The sequence below is a fragment of the Anopheles coustani genome, chromosome 2 (assembly GCF_943734705.1).
Source record: "Anopheles coustani chromosome 2, idAnoCousDA_361_x.2, whole genome shotgun sequence".
Lineage (NCBI taxonomy): Eukaryota > Metazoa > Arthropoda > Insecta > Diptera > Culicidae > Anopheles > Anopheles coustani.
In genome coordinates, this window is record NC_071289.1 from 60,976,384 (window position 1) to 60,992,177 (window position 15,794).

Consider the following 15,794-nt stretch of genomic DNA (forward strand, 5'->3'; position numbering starts at 1 on the left):
TGAGCGAGTAAAGACGTAACAGTGGCAAATACTCTGTGACTCACCGGACGACGACCACGTTCGTTCGTAAGGCTCGCCCTTGAAGAAGAAGCAGAAGTGTTCCACGAAAGTGGAGAGGCTTGGCATCGTGCAAATACATCTAGAGCACGGGTCGGCAAAGTCCGGCCGGCGGGCTAAATCCAGTTCGCCAACTGATTTTATCCGGCCCGTAATAAAACTTTAGTGCTTCATACAAAAATTCAAATCCAATTTTTATAAGATTTGTCCACGACGTCAGGTTTGTTTTCTTCCCAAAAATGAAGATTAATATTGTTCAACGCGATGGTTTTCTTATATGTTGAAAAATACATCAAAATACAACGAAAATAAGAATGAAAATGTTTGAAAAAAGTTTAATGACAAAATTTCAAATATTTTATTTTACCACTTTTTATGTAACTTTACTATTTGGAAAGATGATACTCCATTAAAAAGGGTACTACTTTGAAAACATTAAGTTATTGTTTGGTATCCGTTGTTGTTTAAGGTGTCTGGCCCCTGGTTTCGGTTTTCTATTAATCATCTGGCCCTTTTTAAGAAATGTATGCCGATCCCTCATCTAGAGGGTATCTCTTTTTCGGCCAGAGGAAGTACGCCGATCGGAAGCACACTTTATTTACCCCACTTTCTCAACCAATTCCTTCCCGCCACCCTCGTAAAACCCGTTACTATCACTACCCTAACCTTCCCGATACCATTAAACCTGCTTCCTATCTACATGCCTGTGATCGAAGAATTGGCTTATCAGTACGTTCTCACTATCTATCTCTCCGTCGCGCTGTACCAAGGGTCTGATGTTTTCTCCTCTTCTATTTTAAGGTACCACACGTTACGTTCCTGGTATTTTTTGCAGCGAAAGCAAACAAACCGCGAAGCATCGGAACCAACGGACGCGACCACGGCCAGTTAGTTCATCGATGGTAACGCAGCAGGAAACATAAATGTAGCAGCGAGCGCCGACGGCAAAGGGCGATTCCAGTGGAACAAAACACGTGTGCCGAACGCGAAACCAAGTGAATGAAAATCATCTCGACGGTGGTTTGCAAACCAGCAGCATCAACAAATCAAAAAGTGCAGAACCGGGTGAACCTTTGGGTTAGAAAACCTCCTCCCCGGCGTTAGGCAGCAAGCTTCCGCCAGCATGGTGCTTCCGTTCAATACCACCGAAGCCAACACGGGCCGTGCGGCCCCGCTGCCGACGGCTCCCCCGATGGCCTCGCTGGCGCCGGAATCGGCCCGCACGGGGGCGACCGATTTTAGTAACATGACCAACGGCACTCCAACCGCCGACGGTGGCCAGTTCGTGGACTTCCTCGTGCTCGGCAACAAGGAGAACTATCTCGTGCGGGCCGAACGGAAGGCCATCCTCGACTCGAACACCGGGCTGGCACAGATTTTGGCGAATTCCGGTGGCCCCGGTGGCAAGTGTGTCGTGCGTGACGTGAACCGAAACAACTTCGAGACCTTTCTACGGTAGGTACGGGACTGAGGGAAATTGTTGATACCATTTCCCGGGCGTATATGGGAAACCCTACGCTATTTGTCCGCCTTGTCGTGTATCTTGAGTCAGTAATACCGGTTCAATTGGGTTTGCTTAGCAGGCCATTCGCGCTGGACAAGGTCGAGTTTTTAAGGTGGGGATGAAATTCTCTCGACTTGAGTGGCTTGACGAGCACACTGCCATCAAATAACTAAATTAGATTATAAAGACATATTACTTTGGACAGATGATATGTATGTTTCCTTGCTGTGGAGACTTATACTTCAACTTTTACTACAATTATGAATAGCTTAACAGCTTCTATTTTTAAACGCTGAGGAATTGCGGCACACGTTTCGCAAGTATTGCTGTCAACACACGCGGAACGGATTTAATTAACAAAGTGAATTGATTACCCACTCCCCGATGAAAGCGAAGCGTAAGACAACTTATTATACAGATGCGGCCGCTCATTCGTCTTAGGCGATCTCCCCCCATGTGTCCCCAAACTGACCAAACAACATGTGGACCGGTAATTGCAGCTCAGTAATGCTGTGCCGCACAGTAATCACCTAACACTGATAAAGGCGTTCCCGATAGTTACGCCGAATCGGCGCTATTGAGTAGCTGCAAATCATTGGTGTTAAGTGTTGAGAGTACTTGAGGAGAGGGGGTGACTCTCTGATTTTTTTTGTCCGAAAGTGCCATGCGTCTTGTTTGAACAAGATCATCTTCTTGGCACTTCTGGCGGCGCGGTTTGGCGTCCCCCTGTCGTATGATTCATTCGCAGGGGGTTTGTTCATGTTCTTATCAAGTACGTACTCTTCTGCATCGGACAGCACCCGTGGGTGCGCGTGCCCTACGTGTGCTGCACAGGGTCAGCGAAAATAAGCCAGCCTTGCATCGGAGATGTCGAACTGCGCCGTAGGTTCGTGACTAATTTTTATTTTTAATCAATTATTAGTGCGACACTTCTTTTATTCTTTATCCGGCTAGTCATTTGACAATAGATATTTCTTTCAGTTTTTTTTACTGAAAAGATGCACTTAAACGGTAGTTAAACTTAATTTTTAAACTTACACCATGTGCACTTATGTAACTTCACCTTTTTTAATGACAATGATAATTAAAGTGAGCTTCGTTTATTAGGGATGGTGTTATACATGGGAATAAATTTTAAAGTTAGGTTTTTAACCATTTCTTCCAAAAAGCATTATTTGTAGGAAAACATCAAATTTAACTATTCTTAAGCCCTAATGACACACGAAAGAGTTTGCAAAAACTTGTATTAATTGAAAAAATTTAAAAATATGTAAAAGCAAATGCTCGATGTAGCTAAAGTAGATTTTGTTTATACTAAATCTATTGAATATGCCTCTTATTTCATTACGTCGAAAGTGCTAACAAGCATAACAGAGTCGAGTGCATTGATTGTGCAACTAGCAGTGATAAGAATAATAAGTATTAAATTTTTGTATGAATGAAATTAGGGTTGTAAATGACTCTTTTGACTACACAAACAAGTAAAAAACAAATGCATATTTTTATCGAAATAGGTCAAAGGTGCTGGGGTAATGTTGTAAATGAGAGATGTTTCACGTGTGAAAATAAGGTTGTTTTTTTATTATTCAGTTTAATTTATTAATTATTCCCTTTCTGGGATTCGCTCCAGCAATAAAAAGATAATTTGTAAGAAAATAAGACCTAACTCCATTCCGATTCTAAAACGACTGCGAGTTTGACACCCCAGATATCTTTGATTGCAATGGCATTGCTGTCTCTATGTTGTGTTATAGAATGTTTTCTTGACGGTAAATGTAATGTTCATATATTACTGGCACCAATCCAAAGTGACTTCAAACTGACGCATTGATTGATTGATGGAATCGGCCGATTTTTTGTTCAATCATTTTTCTGTGCCACCAGTTTCTAAATGTTTCTTCTCTTTTGCCCGCTAAAAATTTACAGCTATCTTGAGACCCGGTTCATCAAATTCGTCTCCCCGACACACACGCTCGAAATGCTCGTGCTGGCCACACGCTACCAGTGTCCCCAGCTGGAGATCCACTGTGTGAAGGAGCTCGATCTGAACCTGAACGTTGACCACGTGCTGGAGGTGTACCGAGCCCTTTGGTTCTACAACTCCGTGCCATCGGCCGCCGTTACACCGAATTCCGGAGCGGCTCGACGCAGAACTCGCTGCTGCCCGACCCGGCGCAACAGGGAAGCCAATGGGGCGGCTCGTGGGCCGGTAACGCCCGAGGAACACTTTGCCGCGCTGCTCGCCAACTGCCTTCAGCTAATCGATATGCACGCGGAGCAGGTGCTCTCACAGGAGGCCATGATGGCCCTGCGTTTCCCGGAGCTTGAGATGATCGTGAAGCGGGATGCCCTGCAGCTATCGTCCGAAACTGTCCTGCTCGATCTGCTCGCTCGCTGGAGTCTGGAGGATTGCAAGCGCAAAAACATAGACCCGACGGCCGAGAACCGCCGCCGTGCATTGGGGGCACTGTGCTACGCGCCCCGCTACCTCACGATGAGCCGCCGTGAGTTCGAGGGTGCCCGGGAGCGCATCGAGCTGCTCGATCCGATCGAGTCGCAGCTTGTCGGTGACATATTGATCCGCTCGGCCGGTGGGAAGCAACAGTCGTCCCGCAAGGCGGCTGGCCTCACGCCAGAGCAGCAGGCTCTGGTGGCCCGATTCCAGGCCCCTCGGCCTGCCTTCGCTCTGCTTCCGATACCACTCAGTGCCCGCAGCCAACCGCGCAACTACCCGAAGAAGATGCGCAAGGCCGCCGAAGAGGCTGAGCGGGAACGCGACGGAACCGGCAAGAAGGGTTGCTGTGATCGACTCCTGCTCAACTGCCTGTCCGTGTTTGCCTGCATCTTCGACTAGCGGTGCTGCCTGTAGGGGCCTGATATCGGGACAGCCTAACACGTGATCGTGCGGAAGCGGATGCCTTCGCCAGGAACTGAGAATCTCGCACCATCATCATACATACAGTCGACGACAAGCAGGGCGCGGAGCAGAAGGAACAACGCGTGGCCAACTGCCATACCTGTGTTTTGTCACCTGTCCCCTCATCCCTACAGCGGCAGACTGCGCCAAACAACTAAATTATTGCCACTAAAGATATGCTAAATGATTAGAAATCAAACAAAACGACCACAAACCACGACGAATCGATAAATCTCCCTGGGAAAGCCTGAACGTGATCACGCAAAAATCACGCATGCTTGTTTATGTTAAGCTATTTAACGGTTACTTTACTTTGGTAACGTCTTGTTTTACTTTTTGTTCCGAATTAGTTCGGTACTATTCTTCTTTACTTTTCTTTACGAGCATTATATACATTCTCAACATATACAGTTATATTTGTTATGCTATAAGCTATAAGCGACGATAGTTAATGGATGGTTACGTGTTGTTAATGCGTGCCTACTGGCGCGAATCTATGTTCCGGGGTTAAATCATGAATACTCCGTAGGTTTAAAAATCCTTAAATATGGGCAAATAATTTTGCTTTCTCGGGTGACATATTAGAGGAACTGTATCCAAAAGACACACGTCTTTCTTTTATCTGAATATTCTCCTAACGGAGCACTGAATGACATGATTTTTAACAAAGCGGAAGAAATATGAAATCGACAAATTTTAGCATCATCCCAGTACTACAGAGCATTACCAAAGCAAAACCGAACGAAACGTTTTAACCAGAGTCACTACAACGCCTTCGTTATCAGTCCGTTATACCGGTATGTGCCATCGGGAAGACAAGGAGCAGACCAAAAAAGTTAGTAACCGTAGGGAAGAGAAAATCGCGAAGATAAAACCACAATCATAAACCTCTCGCCATAAAGCAAGTTATTCGTTGCAATCAATAGTTGGTTTGCCATACTTTTTTTAACTGAATTCCGAGGCAGCCATAAAAAGCATAGCTTGTTCATTGCTTCGGATGTACTGAGCACCAGCGATTTGTTATAGATATATGCATTGTTCATTTATGTCGAAGCATTCTTTATGACATGGAAAATATTACCTTCACACAAACTATAGGAAAATGTGTTGCGTTGTGTTAAAAACTCTATCGCTAGACAATGAAAGTAGAAGAAAATTACTGTGGGATTACTGTGAAATAGGCTAATGTGTGAGTAGCGAAATATAAGTTTTTTTCTGGTTTTTTATGCACGCACAGCCTCTGTTACATCGACACATTATTGCAAGTTAATTCCTTGAGAAACAAAACCCGTTAGCGAAGCGAAATTTGCTTTAAAATATCAAACTATCAATCGGTTGTTTATTTGTTATAAAAAAGTCAAACTTATATTTTAGAAATCGAACTCTTAAACCAATATGTATGATTAATAAATAATTATCGTGCATGTGACGGCATTCATCGCTTTTCGAAGATATGCCAACAGGCGAATGAAATATTCTAAACCGTATGTCCAACGTAGAGGGAAACCATTTAAACTACGTTGTTTGTGTGTCATTTTTACAATTGTGAATTTAAATGTTGGATCATGCAACTGAAAACGTCTACGTATTTGTGATTTGAAATAATATAATCGATTGAATTACACAAAAGGAAACAGTACCCTGACCGTGTAACATGCTCATACAGTGGGTAATGCTCGAACAAAACTCGTTTGGGTTTAGATTTTTTTTTTCATATGTAATCTTACGAGCGCCACAGATAAGCGAATTTACTTTGGTTGGATCAGTGCAGGGAATTATTCAAATTTTCTTTTTTTATCGATTAAATGTTAAAAAAGAAAAAAGATATGTTTTACGCTAAAAGATATGTTTTCCGACTGACGAAATGAAGATTGAAAATAAATAAACTGATTAATAAATTTAAACAAAATGTGTGGTATTTACTGACCAAATATACTCCTTTTATCTGTTCATTTCTATCTATTTCTTATGTCAAGTCTAGGTGTAATCAGCTTGCAAATCAAAGCGCTATTAATCAATTTTATAAAAATTAGTTGTTTAGGTGTCAACATATAAGTTTAAATTTAATTATTAATTGTAAAAATCCATTTCAGGAACTTTCTACCTCAGTAGTCGGCATTTAAAATATCATTTTTTTCTACGCATTTTATATATCAAGTTAGGCTCCTTCAAAGTTTTAGGTGCCGCCTTTCTGCGCGGACGACCAGACTCGTTCGAGGCTACCGATAGATTCTCTGTCGATGAACATGGTTCGAGGGTAGTACCATCAAAGTTCGAACTACCGGGGTAATTGTCGTTCGGATTCTTATCCATTTGTCCGGTGGGCCCACGATGCGCTGCCCGTGTGAACGATAGAACATTCTGCTCCGTCAGGGGACGCAGCACCACCACAGGCTCCAGTTGTTTGTTTAGCGCTGTGTCACTCTTCATCTTCTGTGTTACTCTCAGCTGTCTTGTACTGATAGAGGAAGGTACTGGCAGCCTGGTTCCCTTGGTTACGGGCGTGCTGCAACTTGCATTGCTGATAGTGTCTTCCGGAAGGAACACGGAGGTGTCCTCAAAACTACTGTCGCCACTTTTACAGTCACGGTCGGGGACGACGGGTCGATAGAGCGTTGAAAGCATCGATTCGCTTGCAGTCTTCTTTAAAACGCCTCGCTCTCCATTGCTACACAATTGGTAGCGCAAGTGTTCGTTGTGTTCAGGTTGCAACTCTTCCGCGTCTATACTAATCCGGGACATGTTTTTCAATGTATCCCTTATATCATCTGTAAAACAAAAAAAAATAAACATTAGATTGAAGAAAATATTGATCCAATTATTATGCTTAAGATTTACCTTCTATTTCCATATCGCTGCTTTCGTCTGCTGGAAGAATATGTGCGATCGGTGTAATAGTGCTCGGACGATCAGCCTCCATCACATCACTTCCCAACTCTCGAATTCTATCCGGTTCTTCCTTCAATACGCCGTAGATCTGTCGTCTATCTCCACTGATACGGGACGATTTGAACACGCGCTCCCTTTCAATCGTTTCAAATGATTCATCGAAACTGTCGTTTTTCGATGGACGTTTCAATCGCTGCACCAAAGGACTAGCCGGCAATAGTGAGCCGCAACCTGAAGCCCCATGTTCTTTCGATGCTAGCGGCGTCAGCGATTCCTCCAGGCTGCAGTTTCTGACACAACTTTCATCCACTTCTTCCTCTTCCTCATGTATCACCGCCTCGTGCACGTACGGTGGATTTTCACTTCTCAATCGTTCGTACACCTGACTGGCGCGTGGTTCCCGGTTCCGCTCGTACTCTTCGGCTAACGCATGCGGCCGATTGATCTTATCAAACATCTTCACACTCTGGTCTTGAACAGAGATCATCACATCCGTTATAATGCGCAACTGGTCCTTTAGCTTGCGCACCATGTCTCGTAGTAATGCATTTTCTTGCCTCACAAGCAGCATAGTGTTGTTGGCTTCGACATACCTCTGCTCTGATAAAGTCAGGTCCCTTTTAGCTTGAGTGTTTGCCTGTGCCAGCTGATTGTTCAGTATACGCAGCGCTTGTACCAATTTATCACTTGGAACTTCGTTCATTCTTGTAAAATCCATTATGGGGTGAAATCATTCGTTTTACAAACCAATCCGCCCAAGCAGTGTTACTTTAATCAAAACAGTTGCAGGCACAACTTCGTTTGGTTCAAAAATCGAACAAACGTCAAGCTCACATCCCATCGGCTAGCTTAATTTTTACGTCACATAATTAAGCTGCTAGCATCGACGATTTTGACGAAATTCCGTAAATATAAATTCTTTCATTGAGGTGCAGAATATAACATAGACTAATTCTCCCAGATTCATGATTAAATATCTGCAAAAAGGTATATTTCAATTTCTACAAACTACAACACGAAAAGCACAGCCACAGTTCCTAACTTCACGCTGTAAACAGCATCCAACTAGTGTTACGCACTTAACCAGTGATGGTAAATTGAAGCTCTGAGGCGATAAAGGAGCGAATCCTTTCATTAGCTCCGGGCTTTGATTTCTAACTGGTTCAACCGATTTGTCAAACAACAACAACAACATTAACTCGGGGTCCACACTACAGCGCGACGTCGCCTGACAGGAGCTGAACTCCATATAAAAAAAACCTTGCGCGATGTCGCGCGAATCGCGCTAGATTTTTTTTGCAGGGAGTTCAGCGCCTGTCAGGCGACGTCGCGTTACGCGACGGTGCAGTCTGGAAAGCGTGTAACAACCAAGATGATTTTACTGCAGGACGAATAGTCTTCCCGGTTGACAAAAATTCAAATTTTTTGCAGCTGTCATGTAGTACCAGCAAGTTTTTCCATGGCAGGTTGCTGGGACTCTTGCTGGAACTACATAGTACCAGCAACAATGTCAATTTCTGTCAACCGGGTTTACATCAAAATTGGAAACTAGATAACCAGATATTTTGGGGGATCGGATGAAACCTTTCGCTCCAGCTCCGACGACGTATCTCTACTTGGCACGTCATTCCATTGGTGTCATTCAACAAACGTGTTTTCACATGCCTTTGCAGATTCGTTCCACTTGTTTTGCTGAGTTGCACCGATATCTTTAGCAGATTCCACCGAACGCTACATTGTAGTTGATTGAACAAAGAGCCTCGCCCACGCTGGAAAAAAGCAAGAGTTTCAAGTGTTCTGCTCTGCGGGAAACGAGATAACCACTGAGAAAACCAACACTAGCGTGTGCAAAAGGGTAGGTACGGTCTTGCCTCGCTTATGAGATGTGTATGTTACGAACATGGTTGGTGTGCTGAAGCTTCGTGAATCATTATTTGTTTTGCATGCTCAGCGATAAAGAGAATAACAATCGCATCCCATGTACGCGCTGCTACATGGACAGAGGTTTATTTTATATTCGGTGAATTCATGGTTTCCTTTCCACTTTCTTCCTACAGTCCGATGTTGCAAGAGCTAAGAAGCGGTGAAAACACAAACATCTTGCGAACGCCGTTCGAGACGGTCACCGAAGGAGATGACAAGGCGGTAAAGAGCAGAAAGGAACTTCGATTGGAGCGGAAAAAGCGCAAACTTCTCGCTCTCTCTGCGGTGATGATGTTGAATGATCAAGAAGGCATCGGAAAACACAGCAGAAACGTTCACTCGACAGCCGCTTGCGATCAAGCAGCAGTTACTGCCGACGACCAGGACACTTCAATAGTGAGTGAAGCAAAATTAAGAACAATTCTTGCTAACAATCACACGGCGTTCACCATTACGGAGGAACAGAAATCTGATCCTGACCGTAGGGAGGACGGTCCATTGGAAGCAAAGCGTCGGAAGGCCGAAGAAGTTTCCAACATCAACAACAACGGTGTTGCGGCGCCAGAGGGTCCCGAGAGTTGTGCTAATACGGCCACTTCCGTAGATAGCGCAGAGGAGTATCGTGCCCTGAAGGCGTACGTTAATCAGAAGAAAAACATGCGCTACTCTCCGCGCGTCATACTAAAACCGGTCGGGCAGGATGCGCTACTTGATCGTCCGGTTAATTGTGATCGAATTCCGCTCTTGCTAGACGATATTCAGGCCTTGCTGATGTATGCGCTTCTGCGCACGGACTCTCCACTTCAACCCCGCTGGGCCACAATTCATAAAAGTACGAAACTGACCCACACGATGGTACTGATCGTGGAGGGCTTCAGCTGCGAAGATTATGTGAACTTACGCGAACACATGCCTGCCAGCAGCGCCAGCAACAGTGGAATCTTTGGCACAGAACACACGCTTCAGGTAGTCTGTCCGACGAGCAAGCTCGTCGAGGAGATGGCCTGCGTACCGCTTAGCGACACACACAAGGACATTCTAGTGGCCGAGTACGGTTCGCTCGAAGCAGCCATGCAGGTATGTAAAGACCAGATGCTAGTGCGGAGAAGCATCTTTCGGAACATACGCCAGTCGCCGGATGTCCTGCACAATGGGTTGGATTACTCTGCATTCGATTTGCCGCCAACAGACAAGTACCCTAGAACGCAGCTCCTCCTCTCGCCTATTCAGATGATCAACGAAGGCTACCCGCTACCACTGACAGGTAAGATTTTGGCGAAAACCGATTAAGCGAGCGATGCATCATAGTTCTTTTTTCTCGCACTTCCAAAAGGCACACTACAAAATCGATACAGGCACTACGTGACGACAAGTGACTTCTATCTACCGGTTACCCCAAGATCGCCGATGTTCGGGTTGGATTGTGAGATGTGCGGTATTGTCGGCAACAAATCCGTGCTGACGCGTGTGTCGATCGTCAACGAGGCAGGCGATACTATTTACGACGAGCTGGTGAAACCGCGCCAGCCAATCGTTGATTATCGCTTCGAGTACTCTGGCATTTCGAAGGAGATGCTGGCCAACGTGACCAAGCGTATCGAGGATGTGCAGCAAGAAATCCGAGCATTGTTGCCACGGGACGCCATTCTGGTCGGGCAATCGTTAAACTGCGATCTGGATGCACTGCAGATGATGCACCCGTACGTGATTGACTCGAGCATCGTGTTCAACCTGACGGGAACCGCAACCCAGAAGGCGAAGCTGCGCTTTCTGACGAAAAAGTTTTTAGAGAGGGACATCCAGTGCGGTACCGGCGGACACAATCCGATCGAGGATTGTGCGGCAAGTTTGGAGCTGGTCCAACTGAAGCTGTCCAAGAGCATTTACTTCGGCGACCAGTGGTTGCAGGATCGCAGCAAATACCATCGATTCATCAATGCTGGCGGACGGGTGGGCATTGCCACCGAATCCGAGGACACGGAAATGCACGATGATGGCGGAGTGCTCCCAACGCATCAGCAGCGCGGTCAGGAAATCACATCGACCCTGTTTGCCCACGCGAAAAAGCGCAACAAGCGGTCCGCCATCGTTACCAACGACAACGAGGAGTTGAGTACCTTCGAGGCGTACTTCGGGGAAACGATTCTGCAGAACGAGGGAGCCCACGAACCCAATCAGGGATCGCGCCAGTGGTTATCGTTTGAACGGAAGCGTACGGCTGAGGAAGCTATTCGAAAAGCGGCTGCCGACAGTTTGCAATATGATTTTAATTTAACCTACGTGAAACTACCGCATGATATAGGACGCGACAGCAGCAATAGTGATGACGCCGAGGCGAAAAAGATCGCACTCGCGCGCCAGATCGACGGGTGGATAGAGCTGTTGTACAAGGCGATGTCGCTGAATGGGCTGTTCGTCGTGTTGCTTGCGGGGCAAGAGGAGCAGGTGGGAAAAGCGAACCGCATTGCGGTGGCCATGGTACAGACAAAGAAGTAACAACGTTAAAGGACGATGCACCAACACGGATGGTACACACTTCTTCCCCGTTTGGCTCTTACAACTGCTGTGTTTCTGTTCTGTGTATAATGCGTTTTGAATAATAATCATGAATAAAATTCCCTATTGAGTAATATATATGTAAAGGTGAAATTGTTCGGTTCTTTTCCTTTGTTTGAGTTATGTGAATATTTTTTCAGATTTTTATACTGCAATGAAGGAATACACTATCCTGTGTTAATCATGTGTTTTACCACATGATTGATGGTTGTTTTTTTTTAATCAGCGAAAGAACAGCCTGTCACTTCGGGTTTAATAAATCGCTAACCATATTTCCTGTGGTTAGATCCATTTTCCAAATCCATCCAAATTCATGGCAACGTTGATGAATATACGAGGGCGGACCCAAAAGTAACGGGAATCGGGTTGTAGGGAGAAGAGGGGGGAAAGGGGATCGGGTTCAATATTTTTTTTAAAAATCTTAACATGTTCTTAATCAGTATGCAAAGTTTAGTTTCTGTGAGTGCATCCGCTTTGAGATTTTTTTTCAGTGTAACGGTTTTAGTTTTTTCGGCGATTTTGTGAGATGGCCAAGTGGAACTGAGGCCAACCTCGTTCTGGGCGCCCCCCAACTTCAAAAACGGACGAAAAAGTTCAAAAAATCAACAATCTTATTCAGAATTAGTTTATCCATAATGGAGGATAAACTTAAAAAATCCACCCGGCAGATTTGAAGATGTTGAGGAAAAACAGCTGGAAGAAAACGACGGATCCGTGACGAGACTGGTTCTTCCACGGAACTGAGACCACGACAACGCACCTGCCCACCAAGCGCTGTCCGTGAGGCAGTTTTTGACCAAAAATGACATGACACCGATTTTTCCATCGTGGAGAAACAAATTCTGAACAAGATTGTTGTTTTTTGGAACATTTTCGTCCGTTTTTGAAGTTGGGGGGCGCCCAGAACGAGGTTGACCTCAGTTTCACTTGACCATCTCACAAAATCGCCGAAAAAAATAAAATCGTTACACTGAAAAAATTCTCAAAGACTAGTGGATGCACTCACAGAAACTAAACTTTGCATACTGATCAAGAACATGTTAAAATTTTAAATAAAAATATTGAACCCGATCCCCTTTCCCCCCTCTTCTCCCTACAACCCGATTCCCGTTAATTTTGGGTCCGCCCTCGTATTTTGGATGCAAAGTAAACAAGTTTTTTCCTGCGGGTTTTTGGACTGAGTCTCAAGACTAGGAAATTTTAGAACGATCAATAATGCAAGTACGATAGAAAAACTATACGAGGAAGTTACCTGGTACTGAACACTTCGTTCAACCATTTCAATCTTCAGTTTTGGGTAAAAAATAAACTTGGAATCGTGAACAAATCCGACAAAAATTGAGATAGGTTTTTTGTATCAAGTACTAAAATTTTCTTACGGCCGGATAATATCAGTTGTCATGCCGGTCATGTTTGGAGAGTCCCCGATTTGCACCATAATATACCCAAGAGTACGCAGTTTTGAGTGATAATTTTTCTGGAAACGTGAATGTATTAAACATGAGCGATCAAACGGAATATTATGTTCAAATGTTTTATTAACCCGTTCCATTAGTTCTCGTTCGGCACAAATGTACCTTATACATATTTCTTCGTAAGAAAATCAGTTCTGAGAAAGGCACATACAACTACTAAATTTATCTCACTGATATCTCAATTACCACTGTTTTTCTCCGCGGCATGGATTTTGTAATTCTGATTGCGCTAGCGCAGGAACACACGAGAGTTTCGGTTAATGCATTTCGGAACATTTTCTAAGCTTTCTTTTAGTGTTATACATGGCGCTCAACCTAAGACCAGCGGTTTTGACCATATTTAAAAGCTCGGATAATTTGCAACCTTCCTATAAACAATTCAAAATCAACATCCTTTTTAAGCAAACTAACTAGAGACATTTAAGTACTACAGTGTACGCCTTACTATATCGTACTTGATCGAAGGGAATGTCAAAACTGATGAGTTTGAATATGTGAAAATAAACGAAAATTAAATATTATATGGCAGTTCGATTATGCGGAATAATGTTTCGTTTTGATTGTACAAGCCTTTTGTTCCTGCCTCGTTTCGAGTGTATCTCTGATACGACTAACCGTGCGCAAAGATCCTGTAATCTTTAAACATCCGCTTCATCCTCCTCTAGCATACCATCCGGAGCCATGGTGAAGAAATCGGGTTCACATTCCTTTTGCTTGCGGTACGTTTTCTGGTTGTTACTGTTCACTCGCGAAACGCCCACCAGAAGCTCGCGACCCATGATGGGATTCAAATTACGGCACAGTTGGTAGAGTACAAACCACTTACCGGTACCGTGGCCCTGCAGGGCCCGGACGACAACTCCCGCCCGGATGGGCTGCAGTTGAGACGTTAGCAGCCAAAGACGGAAACCCCTGCTGCATAGAAGCACCATCCAGTACAGCAGATTGAGCGCGGATACAATGGCCAGCACGATAAACCAAACCCACAGGAAGGCGAAAATCTTCTCGTTTACCACGTTCAGTGACAGTAGACAGAGCGCGTCACGGTTCTGCTTGGACCCGCTCGGGCCAATGAAGTGGAAATCGCACTTGGCCATCTTTGGGAACACCAGCGAGTTATACCGGTTCCAGGCAGGAAAGTCGAACGCCATCAGAGCACGCACGGCCGGATGATAGTTCATCCAGAATCCGGAGAAGATCGTGTTGAGAAAGAATATGTTCAACATCACGTTGCCAAAGTTGAGCACCATACAGAAGCAATAGCGCACTAGATAGCTGTGATAGAGCTGCGGGCATTCGGCGGATAAGTAGGCGACGAGTTTTTTCTTACGACACTGTTCCCATTGATCCGGCACAATAGGGGAGGCTGAACAAAAAGAAAAGATAGAAATGAATTAGATACATAAAAAGATGAAGGAGTTTTTTTCTTTGGTACAAAATGGGCGTACTTAATCCTTCGCAAAGAGCCTGCAAACGGCCACCTTCCCAGACTTTCCACAGGATGTTTGGGAGTGTAAAAAAACACGCCTGCAAGGCCAAAATGAACACTACCCACTGGTAGTACTTCTGGTATGATCGGTCTTCCTCTGGAATGTTGCCAATTTTGGCACTTATTTTTACCAAATCGGTACTATCCAGCACTGAAAAAGGTATAGAAACGAGATTATCAGCATATAACCTAACAATTTTAACACATGCTCCCCTTTTAAGGTCGCGTACAGCGGAAAACGGTATCTATGCGATATTACCAAAACTTGGATCCTTGCTAACGTAGGTCCCCATTATCCAGCAGAAGTCGTTCATCGTCGATTCGGTCACTTGTCCACCGCCGGTAACGCATTGGATCGGCTTGCCAAAGTATTGCTGGGCCGACAGAAGCAGCGATGCGAAGAGCAACAGGTACACCGTCACTCGGCTGTGCAATCGCCATACGAGATCGGTCGAATTGACCGGCTTTATCTGCAGCAGGTTCTGTAGGGGCCGGATGAAATCGAGCATTTTGGGGCTAACCGCGTTATTCTACTATTTAACGAGGTTCGATACACCCGGTACATTCAATGCTGGGAAAGTAAAGGAATTGCAATTCAACCACACACTAATATCGGAAAGAATTTTGTTTCACACAATGTTCAGCGCCTGTAATGCTGATTCGCTGGAGCTTAGTTTCCCACGCGTGGTATGGCGGGTAGTCGATTGCCTACTGGAGTGCGAATAAGTGCAGAAGAAAAGAAATGGCGACCACTTTTTGGCGATAGTAGTAGTAGTTTGCGTAGTAGTATGTCAACCGATCGCTACGACGATGTAATGAATCTTTGATATTGGAAGAAATTGAAATACGATGGGAAGTGACGAAATTTTTAACAGGATTTACACTATTTCATACGCACTTCGTTCAACACGCTTTTTTTTACAATGAGCAATGCTAAAACTGCAAAGTCTGTCTAGCAAGTACCGTTGCGCAGTTCAGGTTCTT

At 44.6% G+C, this 15,794-nt stretch overlaps 4 protein-coding genes across 4 annotated transcripts; 2 read left to right on the forward strand and 2 right to left on the reverse strand.

Moving 5' to 3' along the window:
• Window positions 1–1,180: 1,180 nt before the first annotated feature.
• Window positions 1,181–4,415, forward strand: LOC131265710 (uncharacterized). Its single transcript, XM_058268012.1, has 3 exons — window positions 1,181–1,259; window positions 1,323–1,512; window positions 3,488–4,415. Exons 1-3 carry the CDS (start codon window positions 1,181–1,183, stop codon window positions 4,413–4,415), a joined length of 1,197 nt encoding a protein of 398 aa, XP_058123995.1.
• A 1,305-nt stretch (window positions 4,416–5,720) lies between these two features.
• Window positions 5,721–8,144, reverse strand: LOC131262487 (uncharacterized). Its single transcript, XM_058264500.1, has 2 exons — window positions 7,317–8,144; window positions 5,721–7,246 (listed from the first exon to the last, which is right to left on the reverse strand). Exons 1-2 carry the CDS (start codon window positions 8,083–8,085, stop codon window positions 6,606–6,608), a joined length of 1,410 nt encoding a protein of 469 aa, XP_058120483.1. The 5' UTR covers window positions 8,086–8,144; the 3' UTR covers window positions 5,721–6,605.
• An 878-nt stretch (window positions 8,145–9,022) lies between these two features.
• On the forward strand, window positions 9,023–11,930 carry LOC131262389 (uncharacterized). Its single transcript, XM_058264383.1, has 3 exons — window positions 9,023–9,222; window positions 9,425–10,554; window positions 10,624–11,930. The coding sequence occupies exons 2-3, from the start codon at window positions 9,429–9,431 to the stop codon at window positions 11,784–11,786; spliced, it is 2,289 nt and encodes a 762-aa protein (XP_058120366.1). The 5' UTR covers window positions 9,023–9,222; window positions 9,425–9,428; the 3' UTR covers window positions 11,787–11,930.
• Window positions 11,931–13,360: 1,430 nt separating this feature from the next.
• On the reverse strand, window positions 13,361–15,717 carry LOC131261918 (innexin inx4). The gene is made up of 3 exons (XM_058263779.1): window positions 15,070–15,717; window positions 14,770–14,961; window positions 13,361–14,687 (listed from the first exon to the last, which is right to left on the reverse strand). The coding sequence occupies exons 1-3, from the start codon at window positions 15,317–15,319 to the stop codon at window positions 13,960–13,962; spliced, it is 1,170 nt and encodes a 389-aa protein (XP_058119762.1). The 5' UTR covers window positions 15,320–15,717; the 3' UTR covers window positions 13,361–13,959.
• Window positions 15,718–15,794: the final 77 nt, after the last annotated feature.

Bases quoted from the DNA above. Each gene is read 5' to 3' on its own strand.
- LOC131265710 (XM_058268012.1), top strand. From the start codon at position 1,181: ATGGTGCTTCCGTTCAATACCACCGAAGCCAACACGGGCCGTGCGGCC. The intron at 1,260-1,322 runs TGGCGCCGGAAT...ACGGCACTCCAA, and splicing joins GGCTCCCCCGATGGCCTCGC to CCGCCGACGGTGGCCAGTTC. The intron at 1,513-3,487 runs GTAGGTACGGGA...AAAAATTTACAG, and splicing joins AACTTCGAGACCTTTCTACG to CTATCTTGAGACCCGGTTCA.
- LOC131261918 (XM_058263779.1), bottom strand. From the start codon at position 15,319: ATGCTCGATTTCATCCGGCCCCTACAGAACCTGCTGCAGATAAAGCCG. The intron at 14,962-15,069 runs GTAATATCGCAT...TACCTTTTTCAG, and splicing joins TAGCAAGGATCCAAGTTTTG to TGCTGGATAGTACCGATTTG. The intron at 14,688-14,769 runs GTACGCCCATTT...CTTTTTGTTCAG, and splicing joins GGCTCTTTGCGAAGGATTAA to CCTCCCCTATTGTGCCGGAT.
- LOC131262487 (XM_058264500.1), bottom strand. From the start codon at position 8,085: ATGGATTTTACAAGAATGAACGAAGTTCCAAGTGATAAATTGGTACAA. The intron at 7,247-7,316 runs GTAAATCTTAAG...TTTGTTTTACAG, and splicing joins CAGCGATATGGAAATAGAAG to ATGATATAAGGGATACATTG.
- LOC131262389 (XM_058264383.1), top strand. From the start codon at position 9,429: ATGTTGCAAGAGCTAAGAAGCGGTGAAAACACAAACATCTTGCGAACG. The intron at 10,555-10,623 runs GTAAGATTTTGG...CACTTCCAAAAG, and splicing joins CTACCCGCTACCACTGACAG to GCACACTACAAAATCGATAC.